Below are 23,379 nucleotides of genomic sequence, written 5' to 3' on the forward strand. Positions count from 1 at the left end.
TGCAGAGGAGGTTGGTTTCATGTACTGTACTTTACCAGTCCCATGTGTTCTGTAGGAAAGCTCTTCGCATTTCTCCCCTGCTACTCTTTTATACTGTCAGCTAGAGGGATTCTTGACTAGAGTGTGTGAGCAAGGGTGTGTAAATGTTAGGTCAGAGAACAGTGTGCTATATTTGTCAGAAGGGAGAGTGCAAGAATTGAAAGATGAATGCTGTAACATCCAACACTGCAAACTCATCCACGCACCCACCTTCAGTTATTCCTGCACTACTTGTCGCTCTCCGTTTCTGTACGGCATTACATGGAAGCCGCGGTTAAAAAGCAAACAGAACTATAAACAAAAGGGTAATAAAGATGATTTAACAGAAGAAAGGGGAATTTAGCACAGACACAGAAGCTTATGAATGAGTCAACAGTTGTGTAGAGCTGTGACATTCCTAGCTATCTGGTAGTCACCATCTGACTCTGTCTCTTACCAACTGGAGAATGACTGTTAGACCCAACCCACAAGACTTGTATTCAACACTGATTTTATTGGTACAGTAACATACAATATTTATTTTAAATGTGCCAGGTCAGTGTCTTTCAATAAATATGCAATACAATAAATATTAAATACAACTGAAAATAAAACATTGTAAGACTACTTGTGGACAAAGTGTAAAAAAATAACAACAATAGGAAAGGAACACTTAGAGTTGGATTGTAGACAGACAAAATAAAACAGTTAGCTAACAAAAATGGAGGAGTGTATTGATATGATAAGTTGCCCTGAGCACAATAAATCAAAATACAATTCCTAAAATGGTAAAATTACTCTTCTATTTATGAGTTATTGCAAAGCCTCATTAGGGTTGAGAAATCGATGTTGGAATGATTTGTTCCCGTTCCTCCCTGTTTTCTCGTAAGACTTCCAGTTTAGAAAAATACAACACAGAACAGTTTCAGATCTATCTTTTTCCTTTTTAAGGCTGTTTTCCAATCTGTCATTATGTTTACATGTCTGATAATATAAAACATTATGTACATATGATACATACTTTTTTATTAATTTTCTTGGCATAAAGTACTTCAAAGTGTATAATCTCAGTCTTTTCTGAGTGGCCAGGGCAGGGTCCTCTTCAGTCACACCGTATATATAGATTGCCAAGTCTGAGTAAATAATCCTGGTCATAGCTCAGTCATATCCTGCCCCACCAACTCTTTTCTCCGTATTCAGTGTGCCTGTAAAAATGTGCGGTCAGTGCAGTCTGATTCTGGGGAATCACATTATTGGGTCACACTGCAAACACACTGAGTGTGCTTGTCTGGTCCTTCAGACCAAGGATGCTGTAGGCAATTCTTTTCATGTGACCGGGTAGCCTCACTCCAATGTTCCTGATATCCCTAAGAAGGAGAAGACAGACTATTACCATACATGTCATTATTTCAATCATATTCTCATATTAGGTTTCCAAATGATCAAATGAAGAATGAATACATTAATGTAAGAATCACTTAACATACTTGCTAGCAGATGTCAAAATAAAATTAACACATTAAATAGAAGAGAGCAAAGCCATGTTTAAGCTATGGGATTCATAATCAAGCAGCGCACAAATGTCCTGTTGAGGTAGGGCGCGGCACAGAAGAATGGTGTGAATGAAATGGGCATGAGATGAGAGTATAGTATTGCCACATTCAAAAATACCAAATGACAAATGTCCGAGGCAGATCTGAATACCCTCTCTGTGTTCCCCCTAAATAGCAGTGTGCCAGCTATGCTAATGCACTGTGACAATGTTGCATCTGGGCCATGTGTCTGTCAACATGTGTGCACTTACTCAGGCCTCATGGCTAGCACCTGCTCCATGCTTGTGATTCCTGCACAGGCAAAGCTTTCATTGTACTGGCTCATCTTGATGGACTCCAGCCACTCCGACACCGACCGGAATGTAGTGCCGTCACAGCCACTGGTGCTGGGAAGTCGGATGGACACTCTGGGGGAGGACCACCAAGGAACTAAATGAGTCATCAACCATCCACTCATCAACACATATAATTCCAATAATATCTATCATCTCAATTTCGCTTTCTAATCTGGTGGAGGACACAGCAGGTTCGTTCTCCACATACCGTGGGTCAAAGTCAGCAATGGTTTTTAAAGACTCTGGGCTTTGGAGCAGCTTGTCCAAGATGTTGACAATGTCGGGGAAGCGGGGTCGTTTGGAGCGATCCTGTAGCCAGCACTGCAACATCAGCTGGTACACCGTGGATGGACAGTCCATCGGGGCGGGCAGCCGGAAGGCTTCGTTGATGGCCTTCATCACCTGAGGAAATGAGGTAGAGGCCGAGTTAGACTGTTTTCACTATCCCCTGATGTTTCCCATTCGGGAGCGTGTGCCGCTGTTATTTATGAGTGAACGCCGACTGCTTTATGTGACGAGGTGTGTGAGAACTTGGTCTTTTGTTAAAGCATCCTTCAACACCACACATACAGACTCCAAAGGCAACAGAGTAGAGTACAGAGATCTTGTGTGTTTACCTCATGATTGCTCATGTCCCAGTATGGCCGTTCTCCAAAGGCCATGACCTCCCACATGACAATGCCAAAGCTCCACACATCGCTGGCCGATGTGAACTTCCTGTAGGCAATGGCTTCGGGAGCTGTCCATCGGATGGGGATTTTTCCTCCCTGACATAGACACAGCATGTTAATGGGACTGAAGACAAAGACCACCTCTGGTGGGTTAGGGTTAGAACTGCTCGTCAATTATTTTGTTGTTACACATCAGGAAGTTCAGAGTATTGACTGTGCAGAAGAGGAATATCTGATCTTTGTCAGTAGGACTCACGCTGGTAGTGTAGGTGCCTTCCGGGTCATCCTCCAACACTCGAGAAAGGCCGAAGTCAGAAACTTTACACTCCAGGTGGCTGTTGACTAGAACGTTCCTGGCAGCGAGATCGCGATGGACGTAGTTCATGTCTGACAGGTACTTCATACCCGCGGCGATGCCACGCAGCATACCCACCAGCTGGTACGAAGCTATCTCCCCATCATGGTCCTGAACACCAGAGACATTCGCAAAATGAGTGCTTATTCTTTGAACATCCATGCAGTCGGATAACATTCACTGACAACATATCTTCTTTGTCATACAAATGTAAACATGGACCTACCCTTAGATAGTTATCCAGAGCTCCATTCTCCATGTACTCTGTCACAATCATGGCGTGTTTAACTGGTGAACAAGATAAAAGAAAAGTTACAAATCAATAGAGGAAATGGGAGAGGCTTCTTGATAACATCCACGACTAACACTGCACTAACTGGAGGTTGATGAGCATACAGTGCGTGTCATTGAGGAGGGACTCACATTTGGTGACCACTCCCTCCAGACGGATGATATTCTGATGGGAGAACTGGCCCATGATGCTGGCTTCACTCAGGAAGTCCTGCCTCTGTTTCTCTGTGTATCCTGGCTTTAAAGTCTTGATGGCAACTGCCACCTCCTTCCGCCCCGGGCCCTTCAGGACTCCCCAGAACACCTCTCCAAACTCTCCTGAGGCAGACAGGTGAAGACAGGTAAACACCAACATCCGCTAACTCCTGTAGATAAGCAGCCAATCCCATTTGCAAAACAGTATCATAGATTTCACTCATACCTGCTCCAATGACCTTCTGTTTGGTGATGTGACTAGGATGAATCTCACTGGCAAACTTCAGGACGGCTATGTTGGGGTCCTCGTACATGTGCGGATCAACATAAGTCTTCAGAGGCTTCAGCTGATCTGAGGAGGTAATAGTGGAATAATGTTAATATGGAAACGAGGGACACTGACATGCTCTTACGGATTCTACGGAATTAGACCTTGGTCTAAGGCAATGTGGGATTAGTGTTCAGCCTCCATGGGTATTGTAGTCTTTACCTGTGTTGGAAAAGTACGGGTCCTCAGGTCCACCTCTCCCATGGGAAATCAATCTCCTGTGAGAAGCATCAGAATGGTAACTTTTAGATCTTCAAAATGTAAGATAAACCATGTCCTGAACTCTTCAAAATGTACGTCCTTCAGTTAAAGTAGGTTATCTTTGCAGGCAGCCCATGTGGTGCCAGGCTTTATCTAGGGACAGACAGGCCAGAGAAGGACTATGTTGAGTAGTGTTTTTTTCTAACCGTCTGTGCAGCAGTAGAACCACCACAACGATAATCAGCATGACCCCTCCTCCAATGACAGCTCCCACAGCCCACGTGGAGCTGCTCTGGATCTGAGACTCCGCTGAAAGAACAGGAAAGGAGCTATTAGTTTTGAACACAAACTGCCAATTAAAGAGCTCGACAAAAAGACACTCAATCCCCTCTTGTTTGTTGTTTGATAGGACACTTACGTAGAGCCAGCGTGCGGAACTCATGCTCCATGCTGTAGCTGCCAGGGTGGCCTTCAGGACTTAAGGCCTGGACCCGGAATATGTAGGTGGTACCAGGGGAGAGGTCCCCAATCTGGGCCGAGTTTTTGTCCAGAACTAGGACTGTATACGTGGTGACGTCGCGCTCGCTCTCATCCTCCTGCATGGGGCAGAGAGAGAGAGGGGGGGGTTACTGAGAGGAGATTCACATGGAAGGAAGAAAGAAAACACAACAAAAGAAATAAAAGGAAAAGAAAACAAAGGAAGTCCTTGTGTCTCCTACCTTCCTGCGGAACATGAGTTCATAGCGGTGGTTGATATGAGCTGGAGCTCGACGCGAGAGGGCCCAGGACAGAGACAGGCTGGTGGGGCCACGCTCATCCAGGTGGATGGATGTCACTCTGGGGGGATCTGGGGGAAGAGGAAGGATCAAAGGAGGAAGTAGAGGATAAAGAAAGACAATCAAACATCCTGTTCAATGGTTGTTTTGTTTTCTTAGACATGGCCATGCTAGACAGAGTTGAGACAGGGCGACCATGGTGGCCACTGACTTGAGCTGACCCTAACCTGTGTAGTGCAGAGCAGTGGTGATGGTGCTGCTGGGTGTCTCGCTGCTGTACTGAGACACCCCGCTGTGGGCGTCCACGGTGAAGGTGTAGTTAAGGTGGGGCTCCAGCCCGCTGGCCGTTACCACGGTGTCCCGCAGGTCTGCGGAGCCTGGCTTGAAGCGGACCATCTCCCCGCAGGGAACACAAAAGGCCCCGTCGCAGTGCTCGCACACCACGCTGTAGGTGATGTCACTGCGGCCGCCCGTCACCAGCGGGGGCGCCCAGGAGAGCTGCAGACGCCCGTCGGCCGACAGGGTGGTGGAGGACAGGTCACGAGGGGCACTGGGGAGTGCTGGGGGGGGGGGGGGGGGGGTGAGAGGAAGCAGACATGAGTGGAGTTGTCACACATAAGCCACATCCTTTTCAAACTGCCACTACTGCCAAGTCGTCATTGTGATGAAGAACCGGTTGGGCAATTGCATAATTGGGAAGAACAACCTGCTTCCGAAGGCCAGTTAGTCTACGCTCAGCCCGAGGGGGACGTGTTTACATTTAGTCATTTAGCAGACGCTCTTATCCAGAGCGACTTACAGTAAGTACAGGGACATTCCCCCGAGGCAAGTAGGGTGAAGTGCCTTGCCCAAGGACACAACGTCATTTTGCACAGCCAAGAATCGAACTGGAAACCTTCAGATTACTAGCACGATTCTCTAACCGCTCAGCCACCTGGCTCTACTGTGTTTGTCGTCGCGCGCTGAAAGGGAGGCTTACCAGAACAGGCTGATGTGGGTGGGTCAGAGGGGGAGCGGTAGAAGCCTTCCTTACACGGACACAGGAGGGCGCCGGGGGAGGAGGCCTTGGTGTTCGCAGGACAGATCTCACACGACTCATTGGACGCTGCCGGCTTATAGGAGCCTTGTGTACACGCTGTGGGAGACAAGTGCGTGCGTATCAGTCATAGTACACACACACACACGCAAACTTAAGAACTCAAAATTGTGAAATGAGATCCCGTTTCTACAATAAAACTGTCCATCACCCGGGCTTGGCCAGGAGCCCCTTCTGTGGTTACCCCGTAAGAACAAAACTGAAGGCAAGGAATGGGGTTTTCCTTAAGATTTGCCTCCACTTGTTCTAGCTGCCTCCAGTCCTCTTCTCAAGTCGCACTGACAGAGTAAACCGGATGACACTGAGTCCCCCCCAGATAATCCCTCAACCCTTCCCTTTTTGAACTCTCTTTTGAACCAAATATCTGCGGTTAGCCTTGTGCACACTGAAGGTGTTTCATTTGACTTCTGAATATAGCGAAAAAAAATCCCCTTTCAGGGCCAGGGGTTAACGAGTGTGTGGTGGACAGAAACCGGGATGCTGTGCTGAGCCTCTCCTTCCCTCCTTCCTTCCTCTCTTCCTGTGACCGCTAGGAATGACAGCATACCAGGATGGAGTGGGGGAGAGGGGAAGTCTGGAGGAAGAAGGGCCGCTGAAGGGAGTCTGTGACTGTGCTGATGGAGTCTGAACGCACATCTATCATGGGGGACGAGTGAGGGGACTGTTTACTTAAAGAACACGGGAGAAGGGGTTCTTTTGAGAGATTGTTTTTCCTCCATTCATTTCCTATATCCCTAGGGGTCAGGCTTTCATGTGACCTGTGTATTGGTGGCCGGGGGGAGAGGAGAGCCATCAGGGATCAGCTTCTTACTTAACCAGCATGGCAGACGGACCCCTGTGTTACAACTATCCCTACAATAGTTGAATGGGAGCGAGTCTGAGTATGAGTAGAAGGGATTTCGATGAATAGACGGGTGGATGGGGGATGGGTTAAGGTCCTGAGTGCCAACAGAAGCTCTCCCTGGGGAGTCACTTGGGGTGTGCGGGGGTGTGTGGGGGTGGCTAGGGGTCTCTCGCATAAGAAAAGGGGGCCTGCCTTTTTCATCTTGAGCTGAAGCAGCAGGGCCTCTGTCACGTACCAACCACCCCTCTGGACCTATTCATCTATTGTTGCTGAGATTGGACAGAGTGGTGCCATAAATATGTTGAATTTTGAATGTTGAGTCATTAGAACCTTCGGACATTAGAATAGTGGCATGTGCTCAGCATTCATCAATGGGGGAAAGTAATTTTTGTAGAGAAAGAACATTCCAGATGTTTGAATTTCTTTGAGGGGTTTGGACGAAAAACTTCTGTTTTGGTGGACTGTTGCACTTTGATTGTGGTGGATCATTACATAGTACTACACAAAATAAATGTGTTTATTTGATTTTGTGCGACATTGTGTTATTTGTGCTACATTCATTTAAAAAGGTTGGTTATCAGTCTGGTCCTGGTTGAGAACGTGTTTGAAGAATTGCCTCATAGAGGTCTTCTGATTAAAGACTCTTATGAAAGGACTTATGTGCACACCAATGCGTCGGTTAATTGAATCTGTTTTCTGCTCTCTATGTCGATCCATTGTTCTAATGAGTGGGAACATGGATTAGGGAGCTTGTTGCGTGTGTTAACGACCGGATGAAAGAGCAAAGAAGAGCAAAGCAGGGGATGTCATTGGCTAACAGCTGGCCTGTGGGTCTACTAATCCTCTTGACTAAATTACACCAGCACACCCAACTAAGCAGCCACGCACCTAACAAACCTCATACGCCAACTGTCGACCTACTGCCCTTCCTCTCTCCTTCTCACGTACAACCTGCTTATTTGTGTCACTCTACATTCCTCCTCAGCTCTTTGTTCCCAGCACATTTGAACCTAGACTGAAATCTTAGACATCTAGCAGCTCAGACATGTTGGGATTTGAAAAACAAAGTGGATATAGGATAGATGTCAATGACTGTATATTTTAAAACGTGTATAATCAACAGAACTGAGTTCTTCCGGAACAGGAAGGCTAGTGGGCTCTTTTACTTCAACGGAAATTAAAAAGTGTAGCCACTGTGTTTCATGTGAAATCTATAAATTAGGTTCTAAGACATGCATTTCTTTTAGGGTCTAAGTAATGAATGAATTTAAAATAGTCAATGCATTTCTTCTTTTATAACAAGTTCTAACATTTATAAAGGTGACAAAACATGTTTTCTGTATCCTGATAACATGGTCATCTTGGAGTTTGGAATCTGCCTTTTTCCGGTCATTAATATTTCCCTCTTCCTGCCGAATGGCCTGCAGTCTTCCGTTTCAGGTGCAGATATATTCCTACGTCTGGGACCTCTGGAACATTCCAGAGTTTAACTATCTCCTTTTTTGAAGTGCTCTCACAGCCAATCTTTTAGAACTGGAATTATTTGAAAAGACTCCAAATAATGTTTTTGTAGGTGACTGCCCATGAGAAGTCATTGGGTTAGAGTCCAGCTTTGAACTCATTCTGCCACCCAAGGTGACCAGAATCACTAGTAGCTCAACAAGGGAACCTATAGTCATAAACCACATTCTGACTCAGAATACCTCGAGATAGGCGTGTCGGCACTATCCCTGTAATCTGTGGTTTTGGCAGCCATGGCAACGGATGCACACAAACAGCTGCGTGGAGAAGACACACCGCTCAGGTAGTCTTCTGCGGGCACATTCACACGACTCTCCTTGGTCAATCACTTACTGTAGGTGACGTGAGGGCGAAAGAATGCCTTGTAGAAAATCCCCACAGCTCAACGAGCAGACATGTCTGTCCCTCCCTTTCAGTCTCTCCTTCCCCTCTCTCCACCCACGTTTCCTCCAGATAGTTCAACATACCACACCCCGGAATACCCAAGACAGGGCAACTTCCATACAAACAAAGCGAGCAAACAGACCCGATGTTACTGTACACAGTGCTGAAGTGTTTCGCAGTGGACTCAAGTGTAATTCTTAGATGTACAATCTGCTATCTATCTCCATTTCTCCCCCACACTCACACTCTGTGTGTCCTTACCCCGCCCCATTCTTACACGCTGTGAGACAGTGGAAAGAATGTATTGTCCAACCGGAACAGGTAAGATGATTCATTAACAGCAATACTTACTTCAAACCTAAAAAAGTCGCTGCTGTATATATACAGTTTATAGACTGTATACAAAAGCTGTGGGTTGGTAGGACTTCTGTCATAAAGTCCCCTCATTAAAACAAAACCAACAAATTATTCCAAATCCCTTTTCATGTCATCCTAAAAGACAAAAAAGTCCTACTTTTCTTGACTTACTCCCCAACAAAAATGAGCAGCTTGTCTTTGGTGAGACGTGTGAGATAACAGAAGGATACCACAATTAACATTCCTTTGCAGTCATTTCTCAAACATAGCCCACATAGTGGTTATGGGCTCAATCAATGCTTGTCTAAATACAGCTGCCTTTAAAAACAAACAACCGTCAACAAAGCATAGTCAGGTCTTACCTTGGCAGGAATCTCCGACGGCTTCATAGCCGGCGAGGCATTGGCACTGTCCCACGGGCACCACCCACTCTCCTTTAGCTGTGCAGTAAATGCGTGGGGAGCCCTGGCTGATGGCCTTCTCCACACATGTTCCCTCCACCTCCTTCAAAGCATCGGCCACCGTCTCTGGGAAGGCCGCCAGGTTCCGCACGGTGGCCGGGCACATCTTGTAGTACACCCTCACAGAGAGCAGTGCCACACAAGCCCCCATGTCCTGGAAGGCCAGATAGAAGCCCTTCCTGGATAGAGGCCCCACCGTCCTGGTCTCCAGGTTGATCTTCAGATCCCGGCCCCGGGTGATCTCGTCTGGGGCGATGGTGGCCACTTTGCGGAACTGGCCCTTCCGGAAGGTGGTGCCCACGTCGGCGTCGGCCTCGGAGAGGAACAAGTTGATCGTCTCTTTGCAGGACAGCGAGGCGCCGTCGAAGGTGTTGCAGTCCCGCACCACAAAGCGGAGCTCCACCGAGACTCTGGTGGCCCCTGGCCGGCGCTGGATGAATGTGGTACGCAGCCAATTGTCCTGGTCACCAGCATCTATCTTACACACGCTGTAGGTGTAGAGAAGGGAGCCATTCACCACCGTCTGGACTATCTCCCACTGCAACAGAGAGGGGGCGGGTGGGAAGAGAAGAGTTTAGAGGGCAGGGGTCACTGTCAGTCAGACACAGGAATAAAGAGGGAGGCCTTGCTTTCACAGAATTAGAGAAGGGTTGAGGGACTTTGTTCTTGTTAAGGACCAGTTGTTGGAATTGTTAAGACAACTCCTTGCATGTGTAGTGAGACGCCCATAAACGGCACAAGCTGCCGTGCTACTTTACACGAGGTGGGGAATTGGTCTGGACATGTGCTGTGCTCACAACGTGTGTGGTTTCCACAAACAGACGCTTTGGGATGTGGCACGGTGAATACGAGAGACAGACATTCATCTTCTAGAACAAATAAGCTACTGCTGCGGAATACCAACAAACACTATGCCAGTTAAATGAGTTTTATGAGCTCATGGCAAAAACATGAGTGTAATATTGGCTGTAATTATGGACTTTTAGGAGAGGGAAGAGATGGAAACGCTTGCCTGGTAGAAACATTTAAAAGCCTCCATTAATTAAATGAGGGCCTTTTAAAAGAATAACCATCATGAATTCATTTAACACCTCAGCTGGCCACCATCTATGGATGTTTTACTGGTCCTTTAATTTCAAACTCAAATCTAGTTACTGAGAAAGAGAAATGAAATACACAAGTAGATTGAAGAGAGTGGCGCTTAATGGCATGCAATGTATTTAATGTATCGTTTTTTGTTAGAAATGGTTGAGGAAGTTGGATGAGAATGGACAAACATCAGAAAACAAGCTACAATGAGAAACTCTGGATGTGTGAACGTGAGTGTTCCACGAGGAAAGTAGTCACAAAACTGGACCTAACCACGTCTTGTTGCTTATTTTAGTCAGGTGGCCACAGAACTATAGATAGAGGAAAGGTTCTCCCACATAACCAGCCTGCTTTCCTTTCTCTTCAGCTCATGTTCTGTCTTGATTGATCCTCCCAAGTTTATATCTCAGCTCACCCTCTCTCTACAAATATATAAAAAACACAACATCTAGCTTTGTGTGGACTCTGTAGGAATGATAACAACCTGTTGAGCGTTCACTTTTAGAGAATGCACTCCTGTTCTGTGAATTTCTATGCAACTCAAAACCTAACACTGTAATGACATCCACTGTTCCGTTATGAAAGGGTTGCTTTAAAACAAGAGCAGACCAGCTTTGCCAAAAGTTCTTTAGCTGCCACTCATTCCATCGTTCCCAGAAAGCTATTCAAATGGAAGGAGCAAGCAGAAAGAATGCCTTCACAACTCTTCTTCAGAAGCACACACATTATGGTCCTATTCAAATGTAACACATACTGTATGCACTATTTGTATATTGCTTTGGATGAAGCATCTGATAAATGAATACAATGTCAAAATTTGTCCATGTAAATACTTGCAGACTTTCATTTTATATTTGGGATAGGTCTACATCTACACTGCCCTGTAGTGTATTGCCGAAGAAAGATATTCTCGATACAAATCAGCAGGACTGGAATTCGTACAATGTCTCAGTGTGGTATAAATACTTACCCCCTCCTCATATGGCATGGTCAACCAGCCCAGCTCACTTCCTGAGGCTTTCATGTCCAGAAGAACTTCTACAGACAGAAACATACATATTGATATTTGAATTCAACTGTCGCAATAGCGTCATTACAGAAATGAAGCCTAACTTTAACAACAGGGGGATTGTGAACAGGGTGACAGTGTCCAACTAGCCAGGTCACAATATGAACAGGGTGACAGTGTCCAACTAGCCAGGTCACAACAGCCTTATGGGGGGCACATGCCTTTCCATAACGTTTAAATCAAGCGTTTCCGTTTGTGTGAAAGTTTCATTCACCATGACCTCTGCATTTTAGGAGTCAGCTTAATGATGGCTGAGAAAAGCGGGGGTAGTGACAAAGCATAAAACATGAAACTTCTGGATTAAATACTCATACAAAGCTGTGGCTAGATGAATTATAAACCCACACATTATCTCTTCCCTTTAACAATACACCACCATTCAAATGTACAGTCTGGGACATTATTCTGTAGTTCTGTTTGTTGTTTACAGTTTAATTTCCAAATGAACAAACCTACCCTAGTTGCTTAATTTTGCCCCTTTTCAGATATTTATGAATTGTAAATGTACACCAAGGTTTAGAATGTTACAACTAAATTTTATTCTGTTATTATAAAGGATGTGCTAAATTTTTTCATAATGTAGCCCAATGCTGGTGTTATAGCCTTCATATAAATAATACAATAGATATAATAGTGTACATTTCAGCATATCTTAATTATATCTTTATTCTAGCCTATATTTAACAGTTTAACTATTTAAAATTATTCAAATGACATAACCACCAAGAAATTATCAGAAAATGTTTTGGCTAAAGTAAAACTATAATTTAAACAACTAGCCCAACTAAAACATTAAAAGCAGCTACAACTCTTCCATACATTTTAACGTATCTTGAGCACAAGCCTTGATGAGTTATAATCGTGAAATAAAATAGAAGACTACTTACGTTCTTTAGATTGTAGACTAATAAATACAAGGTTCATGAATATGTACAAAAACAAGGAATAAAAATGTGCACGACGGGAATCCATTTTCTTATCTTTTAGCTCCTCCGTCTCAGTCACCGGTGGTAGTACCTCAAAAACTTAAGTGTGGCTACTCTACTCTCGACTGTTCTCTCGAAAGTCCATTGAGAAACAGGTGGCGTCATGAGCTCCGCCTGGAATGCTGGCCCATTCCAAATATGGTATGCTGGAGGGGTGTGGTCTAGGCTGTCGTACTGCAGCCTACCTGTTCAAAACGAATGTGTATTGATGTAAATCATTGTAAGCTTTGCGAACGGGGAAACACACGAAAACTGATTTCCTCCATTATTCTCTTTAAATATATCTTTAAATATGTCAAATAAACAAATCGGCACATGCTAATTCATAATAAATCTATCTTCAAAAAAGTTTCAATTTATTCCAAACAAAAGAACAATAAAAACATTTTCTGACTGTGCTGGATGAAATGCAACAGACTAATTCAAATTTCACTAGCCTAATTGAAAACATTGATAAGCCTAGCTTTTACAACTGGATTTGCAAGGAACCCATCTCAATTAAATTACAATTATTTACAACTGGGTCTTATACAGTAGGGCCTATGCTACTTCCAAAACATCTGGAACATTCAACAAAAGCATTTACTTGTGTGGTAAAGTAGCATGTCATAAATGAGGAAGTTGAGGACCGTTGCTCATTCTAACTGTCTTCCACAATGTCTTACCTAAGACAAGTTTTTCCCACGCCAGGAAAGGGAGGGGTCAAGTAGGGGGGTGGACTGGTATGAATATATGACTACTAATGAGACAGTTTTCATAAAGAACCTCACAATTTGGGTATGAATATGTGAATACAAAAAGCCTGGACAATGGCATCACCTAGCAACTCTTATCTGAAGGAATGTCAGAGTCAAGTCCTCATTGTCGAGAGGCGTGTACTTGGACAGAACTCATGAGAGCTCCTTGAACTGACAGCCGAACACAACCAGTGGCCCGGACAAAGACACCGAAAAATCAACAGCAGACACATACATTGTCTTGTCTGATGTTACCATACACGGACATTAATCATACAACAGAGAGAGTGAAAGTTGTTGGTTAAAAATGGATTAACGAGTTAAGTGCACGTTGGAGTGTGTTGGCTTTGGACTGTTGTTGAAGAAAGCAGATAACATTAATTAATGCAGAAAAACTCCCTTACTGGCGCCGTTGGTTCCTTTTTTGGATATAACTGGAGATATTTGTCATCCCCATTTGTCATCATCGATCATCATCTTTAAAATGTATACACATCTTTGCTAAAGACAACGCAATGTCGTAATAATTTCAGGAATGAGTAAAGTGGGCCTCATTTGTTTTTGTATAAATCCCAACTGGGATTGTCAGCTTTGTCATCTTTGTCAAAACCGAGTTGTCTGATCACCACGTGATCGTTCTCTTCAGACCTGTCTGAGGTTATCTTTAGACCCGGTAACATTAGATTGACCATTATAGGTTTGAAGTTAGCACACACTTTCATCTGAAGGAAGTTCCATGGGCACTCATAAGGATTAAACACTCTTCTCTCTACAGCCTCGAGAGACGCTGAAGTAAAGTGAGGTGTTATGTGTTTCAAGAATGTTAATACACAGAAAATCGGAGAGTGGTTTCTGTTGTCAGTCGTTTCACATAGGTGTCAAAGGTTAACACCCTTTCTGGCGCACAAGTATGCAAATGCTTTCATTACAATACAGGCTTCTTTATCCACCTATGGAGCATGCGTCCTGCTGAAGAGTGGATTGTAGGCACGCCCACACCACCCCCCCTTTACTGGTCCTCTGCTTCATAGGGGTCTGCCAACACAAAAGTACTTCACACTGGGGGCCAGGTCTGCATTTTGAGGGTCACTGAGCAGCGGCAGCATCGACACCACGTCATTCAGGCTCTGTCACCCCACTCCCCCACTTTTCTTGCACCTCTTGTGGTATCAGCAAACAGAGAGGAGGAGCACCACTGTGAGCTCTGGGGAGTTTTTGTGTAATGCCGACATCAAATGGGCCTACCGTTTTCTCCAATTCTCACGGTTAGGGCACCTGTACTAGATGATCAGTGATAACAATTCTAGAAGTGCTCACATTTGTTTTCATAATCAAAATGTATTGTTAAAAACATTTTGTGACACAAGTGTCTTAGCACAAAGTCGTATGCATGATGTTGATTATGATTTTAGTTTGTGATTAGTCTTCGATTCTCTTCGTCTTTTCTTCTTCATGTAAAACAGTACACTAAAGGAAATTACAAAACAGAAATAACTTTCACATTTATATTTTATATGTTTACAAATTATTTAGGGGTTTGAACAGCTACCATAGCACATAAAAAATCACAACTTTGTGACTTCATGTTGCTAAGACACAGGCCTACAGCATTGCTAAATACTCCATACTGTGATCTGTAACATGGTGTACATTCCATAAGGTTCTCTTTCACAACCTTTTGGGATTCTCACACTGAAACCTTGGTCCCATAAAACACTACCTCTATCAAAAGGAATTTGGGCGGGCGTCTGTGTGTAACACAGGACCCATGTTTTTGATGGAAGAACAAAAGAATGAGGAACAAAATGAACATGTTCAGACAAGTTTTCACTTCAGGAAGATAAGTAATGTGACAATGCACCAGAGTGACTCAAAACATTGTTTATCATGCACTGAAAGGTCTTCCTTATCGCATCATATTTTGAATGTTGCTCATCACCACAAACTTGAACTGCTGCCCTCTCACTCATTATTATCACGGTGACTACATGAGGGATTTTTGGTATCTAGACTTTGTTGTAGAGGAATTTTGGAGTACTATTCTGTCAAGTCAAATACGTAAGATTTAAAAGGAAATCTTTTGTTTCAGCAAAAGCCAATCTTTATAAAAAAGTTATGTCGTTACTGACACTATAGCAGAATATTCTCTATCATTTACTCCAAAATACTTCCTTAAGGATGAAATGAAGGTTGTGTATTGGGGTTTGTGTCTCACCCCCACAGGGACAGGCTTGTCTGGTAATACATGTAGGAGTGGGGAAAGACTGAGCTATTAAAAGAGAAATGTCATCAAGTGATGTGTTGTGGTAAATGTGATGTGTTGTGGTAAATGTGATGCATGTTGGCAAAGGGCTCCAATAAAGATGACAGTACACATTTATGTGCGTTGCTTTGTGTGCTCAGCTTGACGAAGTCTGCCCCGGAGCCCGCCTAAACAAAGGGAAGGAAGGAAGCCAGGGGCTGAGGAGAATGCCTGGGGTAGGGGGCTGATATCACACACTGTGGCCCTCCTGCTTGTATCTAGCAGAGCTTGCCAGGCCTCACAAGTTAGGTTTGCGACAGCAACAGCTGGGCTAGCAGGCTCTGCATGGGCCCATTGACACACACACACACACACACACACATTCTTACAGACACATGCATATTCACACTCTCACACGCGCACACACACTCAGGAAGTTGTGCCTTGTTTGGCGTTTACATTTCACAGTGGATGGCCTACTTGGGAGGGCTCTGTGGTTTGGTCAGGCCTTACAGCTGCATGTGAGGGTGTGCGTGAGTTTGCTAGGTTGCTTGGTCTAGGAGCATGCATGTACGTTTAGTGTGTGTGGGGTGGCTGAGGCTGAGGTGGGAGGTGTAGAACATACACGTAATAGAACAGACATATTTTGCCTTCTGAAACAAAAACAAAAAAACTATGTCACTGACACTGTCAGACAAAACACATCTACCTGCTGTGGTCCTACTTAGAAAGCAGTTTAATGCATCTGACCCTAATTCTAATCTGGCATGACATCTGTGTGTAAACATACTTAGAGACCAGAAGGTGTAACTAACACTGTGGTCTTCAACAATAGTGCACCTGCTTTCTATGAGGTGGGTCTGAGGGTGAGTGATGATGCAGGCAGCTAATCAATGCTGCACAAACAGGGTTGTGATAACAACAAATGGCCAATCTTTTTTAGTGGAGAAAATTAAACTACCTTTACAGACACCTTTCCTCACAGATAATGCTAAGAAGCCAACTTTTAACAGTGTGTCTCGATATGAAGCCTAAATCTATATTTTAAAATCTTGTGTAAAAAAAAAATATATATGTACAGTGTACAATTAACACAGTGGCGAATAATTAAAATGTTCATGGCCGACAGACAGAAAGGGACCCACCACAGGCTGGCAGTCAAGGGTAAGCACGGAGAGGTAGCTGACCCAAGGGTTGTCGGACCTGATGACCTGCTCAAAATTAGGCTATTGGGCAAGGTTCAACGGATAGATCAATAAAATGTAACCTAATTTAAAATAAACAGTTTGATCACAAAAACGATAGACTGTAAAAACGATTAAAATATTGTGATAACTCAATGATAGGCTACAGTACTGTACACAAGTTGTGAAGATAAACCAAATAAATTCTACATTGACTTTGAGCAATTAATGTTGTTCCCAAAAAACGAGTCTACTTTCACCGTAGTGCAGGTCTGTTCGTGTCAATCGGTTCTAGGCCTACCTGTTCTATAGATCAATGCGAGCTTTTTACTACAAATGATCACGCAAACAGAGCACACAAATACATCCAGCTCACATAAATTGAGCTCTTAAACAGTCCTTTAACCCTGTAAGACCCAAACATAAAAATAATGTCCCAATTTTTTTTTTTAAGTCAGATGATGTTGTAAGACTCTTCTGATGAAGATAATGAAGTATTTATTCAAAAAAATATGCTTTTGTAAGTTTTTAGGGAAACTTTGTAATAATGCAACGTTGGGCCTAGTTGGTAGCAGAATTTCAGCATTTGCTCTCATACTGTCAGAACAAATACACAAAACAACTAATGGTTAATTTTGAGTGTGGATTGCTTACATAGCACTATAACAGTACATTTCATTAATAATAATCACCCAACAGTCATATTTTGATTAATCAGAATTTATAAAACAAAATAAAAACTGGATAAATATTATAAAAACAGAATGAAAACTTAAAAGACCCCGGGGTCCATTGTTCACGTGCAATGGTAGTCCCAAAAGCAGTTCCTTTCCTCTGAAAAGCAGAGACTGCACGTTCTGCAGAGCGTATTAGAATATCCTTTTATGCCGTGACTGCAACGTCCTCTCGTTGTCTTCACCGGAAATGTGCGACCATGTCCCTGCGCACATCCGTTGGTGGTTCACATGCCCTCTTGGCTGGGACCCCATTTGGTGGACCCCCATTACCTGAGGATGGTCTCTTACATTTAGTCATTTAGCAGACGCTCTTATCCAGAGCGACTTACGGTAAGTACAGGGACATTCCCCCCGAGGCAAGTAGGGTGAAGTGCCTTGCCCAAGGACACAACGTCATTTGCACGGCCGGGAATCGAACCAGCGACCTTCTGATTACTAGCCCGATTCTCTAACCGCTCAGCCACCTGACTACCTGTTTACCTCTTCTGAGCAGTCACAGGTCTCTGAGGTGTCACAGTTATCGACGTCAAAGGGCTCCCACTGGCTGAAGATGGCCACCATCTCCTTGGTGTGTTGACAGCTGTGTTTGTCAGGATGAGAGAGGAAGCTAGTTGCGCCTGAAACAGTCTCCTGTTCAACATCTTTTTCTTGGGAATATTGAGAGCCTTGCAGTCCCATTTGTAGAGGAGACAGGAATTGATCACAGCAATGATAATAGTGTGCCAGAAAATGTAACTGTATCAGCGGCGCAATTTCATGAGGAACTTTTATTTGGCTCCAAATTAGTCCAGCAAATCCACACCGCCCATGCATTTGTTGTATGCACCCACAATATGAGGTCTCTCAACTTCAATGTAGGATTTGGTGACTTTGTTCCAGCATTGAATCTTTTGCACAGAATCAATACCAGCAAAGGATGACACAAGTTTGACTGCCCTGTTGTCATACCACTTGACAGCGCATATGTTGGGGTTTGGTTGGCTTGTGTTGGTCAGTGAGTCTCTGATTCTCTTTTTCCACTTCCTCAACATTTTCAACCACCTCCTCATAACTCGAATCACTGGTGTCTGATTCCATGTCAACATCACTTTCTCCATTTTGGATAGCATCAATGACATCATGCATACTGAAGTAAACTCTCCTTGGTGGTGTCATTCTGAAATGGAAATAAAAGTTAGAGTATGTTCAAGTATACCTAATTCCAATGCATTTGAAACTTATTTCATGCAGTACATTCCACTGAAGGCACACAATACTGTCTGGCTAGCCTAATGTGCTTTCTACTTAACATTCTAAAAGGAAGATACAACCCCCCAGATCTCTTACATCCAGCAGACCATTCACACCTGTCCCAGAACAATGCACCATACATGCAACCCCCACATTCCAAAACATTTACACTTGTCCCTTAACAACCATCCTCCAAAGCTTTCCACAAACAGTATCTGCTTTGTGCAACAAGCAGATATTTGGGCAAATAATAAATAACTTTCCCATGATTAACTTGATGTCTAACTTTCTCTCTCAGAACAACCTGCTTGACCCCAACCAATCGGGCTTCAAGACTGGCCACTCCACAGAGACTGCCCTCCTTTCAGTCACCACTGCCCTCCAGTCTGCCAGAGCGGCTTCCAGGTCATCCGTTATCATTCTGCTGGACCTTTCTGCAGCGTTTGATACGGTTAACCACCAGATCCTGCTCGCCAGACTTTCTGAGATGGGCATCACTGGCACTGCACTCCAGTGGATATCATCCTACCTGTCGGGAAGATCCTACCAGGTTTCCTGGGGAGGCAAACTGTCAGGCCCTCGCCAGCTCTCCACTGGTGTCCCACAGGGCTCCGTCCTTGGACCCCTCCTCTTCTCTCTGTACACCACCTCACTTGGACCAATCATCACCTCCCATGGCTTCTCCTACCACTGCTACGCTGACGACACGCAGCTGTACCTGTCGTTCCCCCCGACCGATCCGGGGATCTCAGCTAGGATTGAGGCCTGCCTCACAGACATCTCCGCCTGGATGACCGAGCACCACCTCCAGCTGAACCTCGCCAAAACAGAACTTCTCATCATCCCGGCTAAACCCTCCATCTCCCACGATCTCTCAATCACCCTGGGATCTGCGACGGTGACCCCTTCATCCTCTGCCAGGAACCTTGGGGTTACCATGGACGACGAGCTCTCCCTCACGGCCCACATTGCTGCGGTCTCCCGGTCGTGTAGATTCACCCTCTACAACATCCGGAAGATCAGGAGATACCTGTCTGAGCACTCCACCCAGCTGCTAGTCCAAGCACTCGTCCTCTCCAAGTTGGACTATTGCAACTCGCTGCTCGCTGGTCTCCCAGCATGTGCAACCCGCCCTCTTCAGAGGATTCAGAACGCGGCGGCCCGCCTGGTCTACAATCTACCCAGACGCTCCCATGTTACCCCGCTACTCATCTCTCTCCACTGGCTACCTATCATGGCCCGTATCAGATTCAAGACCCTGGTATTGACCTTCCGAGCAGTGAACGGGACTGCACCCGTCTACATCAAGTCTCTCCTGCAGCCTTACACCCCCACCCGTCACCTAAGGTCTTCTTCAGACAACCGCCTGGTGGTCCCACCGCTCAAGACCGCCCGGTCCCAACACAAGCTCTTCTCCTGTCTGGCCCCCCAGTGGTGGAATCATCTCCCCACCTCCATCAGAGACACTGACTGTCTCTCCACCTTCAAGAAAAGGCTCAAGACGCACTTGTTCCGGGAGTACAACGGTACTTAGGAACGGTTCGCTTGACCCGATGTTAGTTTCCTCAAGGATCACAATGACTCTTGCTTAGAGACTTGTTGCTCTTGTGGTTAGTGGTAACTGATTTAAATTTTTGTTCTCGCTGTGATATATTGTTTTATTACTGTTGCTTGCTTTTTTCCACAGGTACACTTGCACTTATAGCTGTTCATGTTGTTTAATTGTAACTTGTTTAACTACATGCTCTTATGGTTCTTCCCTTTGGCACTTACTTTGGTTGTTCACAATGTGTGCTTCATATTTTGGCTACTCGCGATGTTTTTTGGCTATCTTGTTGTTATGATCAGTGACCTATGCACTTTGTAAAGCTCTCTCTTGGAAGTCGCTTTGGATAAAAGCGTCTGCTAAATGAATAAATGTAAATGTAAATGTAAATGATTAAATATAAGTCCTTGGTGGCCATGTGCCGCACTTTCACGTCATTCACCCATCCAGCCACAGCATATTGATAAACATCCGTACTCTTGAAAGCATTCAAGCTATCCCCACTGTATGGGGAGGGTTATGTACAAGATAAATGTTTATAGCTAGCTCTGTCATGGTAAGCCAATTGGGACAAGCCTGGGGCAGATAATAAGGAACCAAAGAAAACAAATAGGCTAAGGACATATCTCTGTCTCACTTTCTCATTGAAATTGGCAGTGTGGGCTAGTGATGGGTCGTTCGCGAACGATCCGGCTCTAAGAGCCGGCTCTTGAAGGTGAACGTCGGGAGCTGGCTCGCATATCTGAAGAGCCGACTCTATTTTTAATAGATTAATACAGCCTATGAAAACTAAATAATTATGATATAATGAATTTTAATTGTATTTAAAATAATTGACTAATTCAAAGAACAACAAAAAAATACTTGTAGGCTTAAAGGCGCACACGATCATCCTCACATTCTGTTCCTGTCAATCCTGCATGAGGGAGGGCCGAGCCAACTCACACAGTCAGAGAGTAGTCAAAACTCGGAGGAGAGCCACGACAAATCAATGCATTTTTTATGCATTTTTTAAGATATGTGTTTACGGTCGAGTATGATTTCATTTCATAATTTAATTCAAATTGTTTTTTCACACTTATCATAGTCAAATTCATAGTTAAAACATGTATTTTTTAAAGAGCCGTTCGGGAGCCAAAAGAGCCGGCTCTTTTTAGTGAGCTGAGCCATACGAGCCGGCTCATGAAAAAGAGCCGGAATGCCCATCACTAGTGTGGGCGGCCATACTGGGCGAGATCGGTAGTGCATATGGCGGCGGTCTGTTTGGAAGTGACGTAGGTGGCATCTATGAATAGCCAGATCTGTATACACATTTAGTATCCAATGGCATTGCAAGGCAATACAATAAGACCCAATGTCTATGAAAATGTGGTCTTTCCCCAACATTTTTTTTGGAAAATGTGTTTTTTGGAGAGCTAAAGGTGACGTTATAATATTACAACAAGGGGTCTTACCGGGTTAATTTATCTTCGGGTCATTCTGACCCATCCGTCATTGTGACCCACCGTCGTATTGCGACAACTTTACCGCATACAAAAACAAAGTGAAGCATTTTCTTTTAACCGTTGGGCTGTCTCAGACCCCCCACATTGCAAGGGTTAAAATAAAATTGTTTTTATTTGTTTTTGTATTGGGTAAAATTGGGTAAACACAACGATAGTTCGTTATGAACCTTTGGGTCATGTGACCCGAAGGCAGCACAAGGGTTAAATACACTCAAACAGTCACACGTGTGTAGCCCACAGCTTAATGTCACGTGATTGTTCTGGGAGGAAGCAACTGAGCTGAAGCTTTGACAAAGGTTGCACCATTCTTCTAATTTGCCAACAGAGAACAGGTATGTGTTGGTTTATATCTCACATTGCCTATTGTGATTTTTTACTAACGTTTCAGACACGTGTAGTATAGTGTTATACAGACTTGTACGTCATTTTTTATGAATATTTGAGGAACTATTGCACACGAAATCTGCGTTTGACAACTGCAAACTGACAGTGACAACCTTTTGTATGAGTAGTGATGGCTATGCACATTAGCGCACATGGTTGTCAATAGGCCCTTCGTGTGACCAAAGCTGGACCAGCGCAGGCAGGTCTAGCTAGATAGTAATGTTTAGCAATAGCAAGGTGTTATTATCATGTCAAACTCGGCCAGGAAAGTAAAACACTATGCTGCTGATGTATTCAGATTCACAGCATAATATTAAACAAATGCGATATAGCACCCTAAATCTATTGACAGTTGTACAGCACAATCGTTGCTTTCTTTGTGGCAACTGTCGTATTGCCATGAGGTGAATAGAAATATTTAATTGTGGCTTTGGGTTTGACTTTGTTTGCTGAATATATCACAAACAGACATTTAGCTTGACAAACTAACAGGTCCATACTGTCCAGATAGCCTGTGTTTGGTGATTATGTAAGTGAGTCAGCCAGGCACATAAGGTCTTATCAACAGAACTCTTGTCTAGAAGTGGACTGAGAGTATTTTGGGAGCATTGATGCTGCTGCAGTGCAGAAAGTATCAATAATTTAAGTCATATCCTATTACTAATAATATCCCAGCCTGTATTTATAATGATTCACTCAAGGCTATTGGTCATACAGAACAAACACAAATTATAAAATCATATTTTAAAGGAGTTGTTCAAACTTTTTTTCATGGCTGTATAAAATGTATGTGCCCTATGTTGTTTGTTTTAACAACCACTGTGTAAGCAGGGTTCAACTTTACTGGTAGTGGTGATTGGGTAACTTTACGGGATATGGTTTGTTTACCAGGTAAATGTATTCTAGACTTAACCCCTTAAAATGACCAGTGCCTTTACATTGATAAGTATGGATATTATCCCGACATTACCGCAATATCTGAGTCTCATGCATACCTGTAAAATACATTTAATTTGTTGACTAAATCATTTGAATGTAGCTCACTCATCTGCATATGACATCATTTTACAGGAGGTATATTTTGAAATATTATACTCCCAGGAGCAAATGACCTGAAATGCACGATAGTACCTCCTTAAGATCCTGCTTGCATCAGACAGAATCAGCAATAGTTAATTTGATGCCAAAGAAGTATGTATTGCCTTATTGCATTATCAAAGCTTTACTATTCTGTAATAACGTTTTCCTTGTCCTTGTAGGGGCTGAGCTAGGACGGAATAAAGC

At 44.0% G+C, this 23,379-nt stretch overlaps 1 protein-coding gene across 1 annotated transcript; it reads right to left on the minus strand.

Annotated features, from left to right (window-relative positions):
- Nucleotides 1-512: 512 nt before the first annotated feature.
- epha2a (eph receptor A2 a) lies at nucleotides 513-12,564 on the minus strand. The gene is made up of 17 exons (XM_067252309.1): nucleotides 12,432-12,564; nucleotides 11,446-11,513; nucleotides 9,288-9,924; nucleotides 5,703-5,858; nucleotides 4,951-5,283; nucleotides 4,667-4,794; nucleotides 4,366-4,543; nucleotides 4,154-4,256; nucleotides 3,909-3,964; nucleotides 3,645-3,770; nucleotides 3,356-3,541; nucleotides 3,159-3,220; nucleotides 2,834-3,043; nucleotides 2,524-2,673; nucleotides 2,115-2,308; nucleotides 1,823-1,978; nucleotides 513-1,385 (listed from the first exon to the last, which is right to left on the minus strand). Exons 1-17 carry the CDS (start codon nucleotides 12,514-12,516, stop codon nucleotides 1,277-1,279), a joined length of 2,937 nt encoding a protein of 978 aa, XP_067108410.1. The 5' UTR covers nucleotides 12,517-12,564; the 3' UTR covers nucleotides 513-1,276.
- Nucleotides 12,565-23,379: the final 10,815 nt, after the last annotated feature.

The sequence above is a fragment of the Osmerus mordax genome, chromosome 1 (genome assembly GCF_038355195.1).
Source record: "Osmerus mordax isolate fOsmMor3 chromosome 1, fOsmMor3.pri, whole genome shotgun sequence".
Classification (NCBI taxonomy): domain Eukaryota; kingdom Metazoa; phylum Chordata; class Actinopteri; order Osmeriformes; family Osmeridae; genus Osmerus; species Osmerus mordax.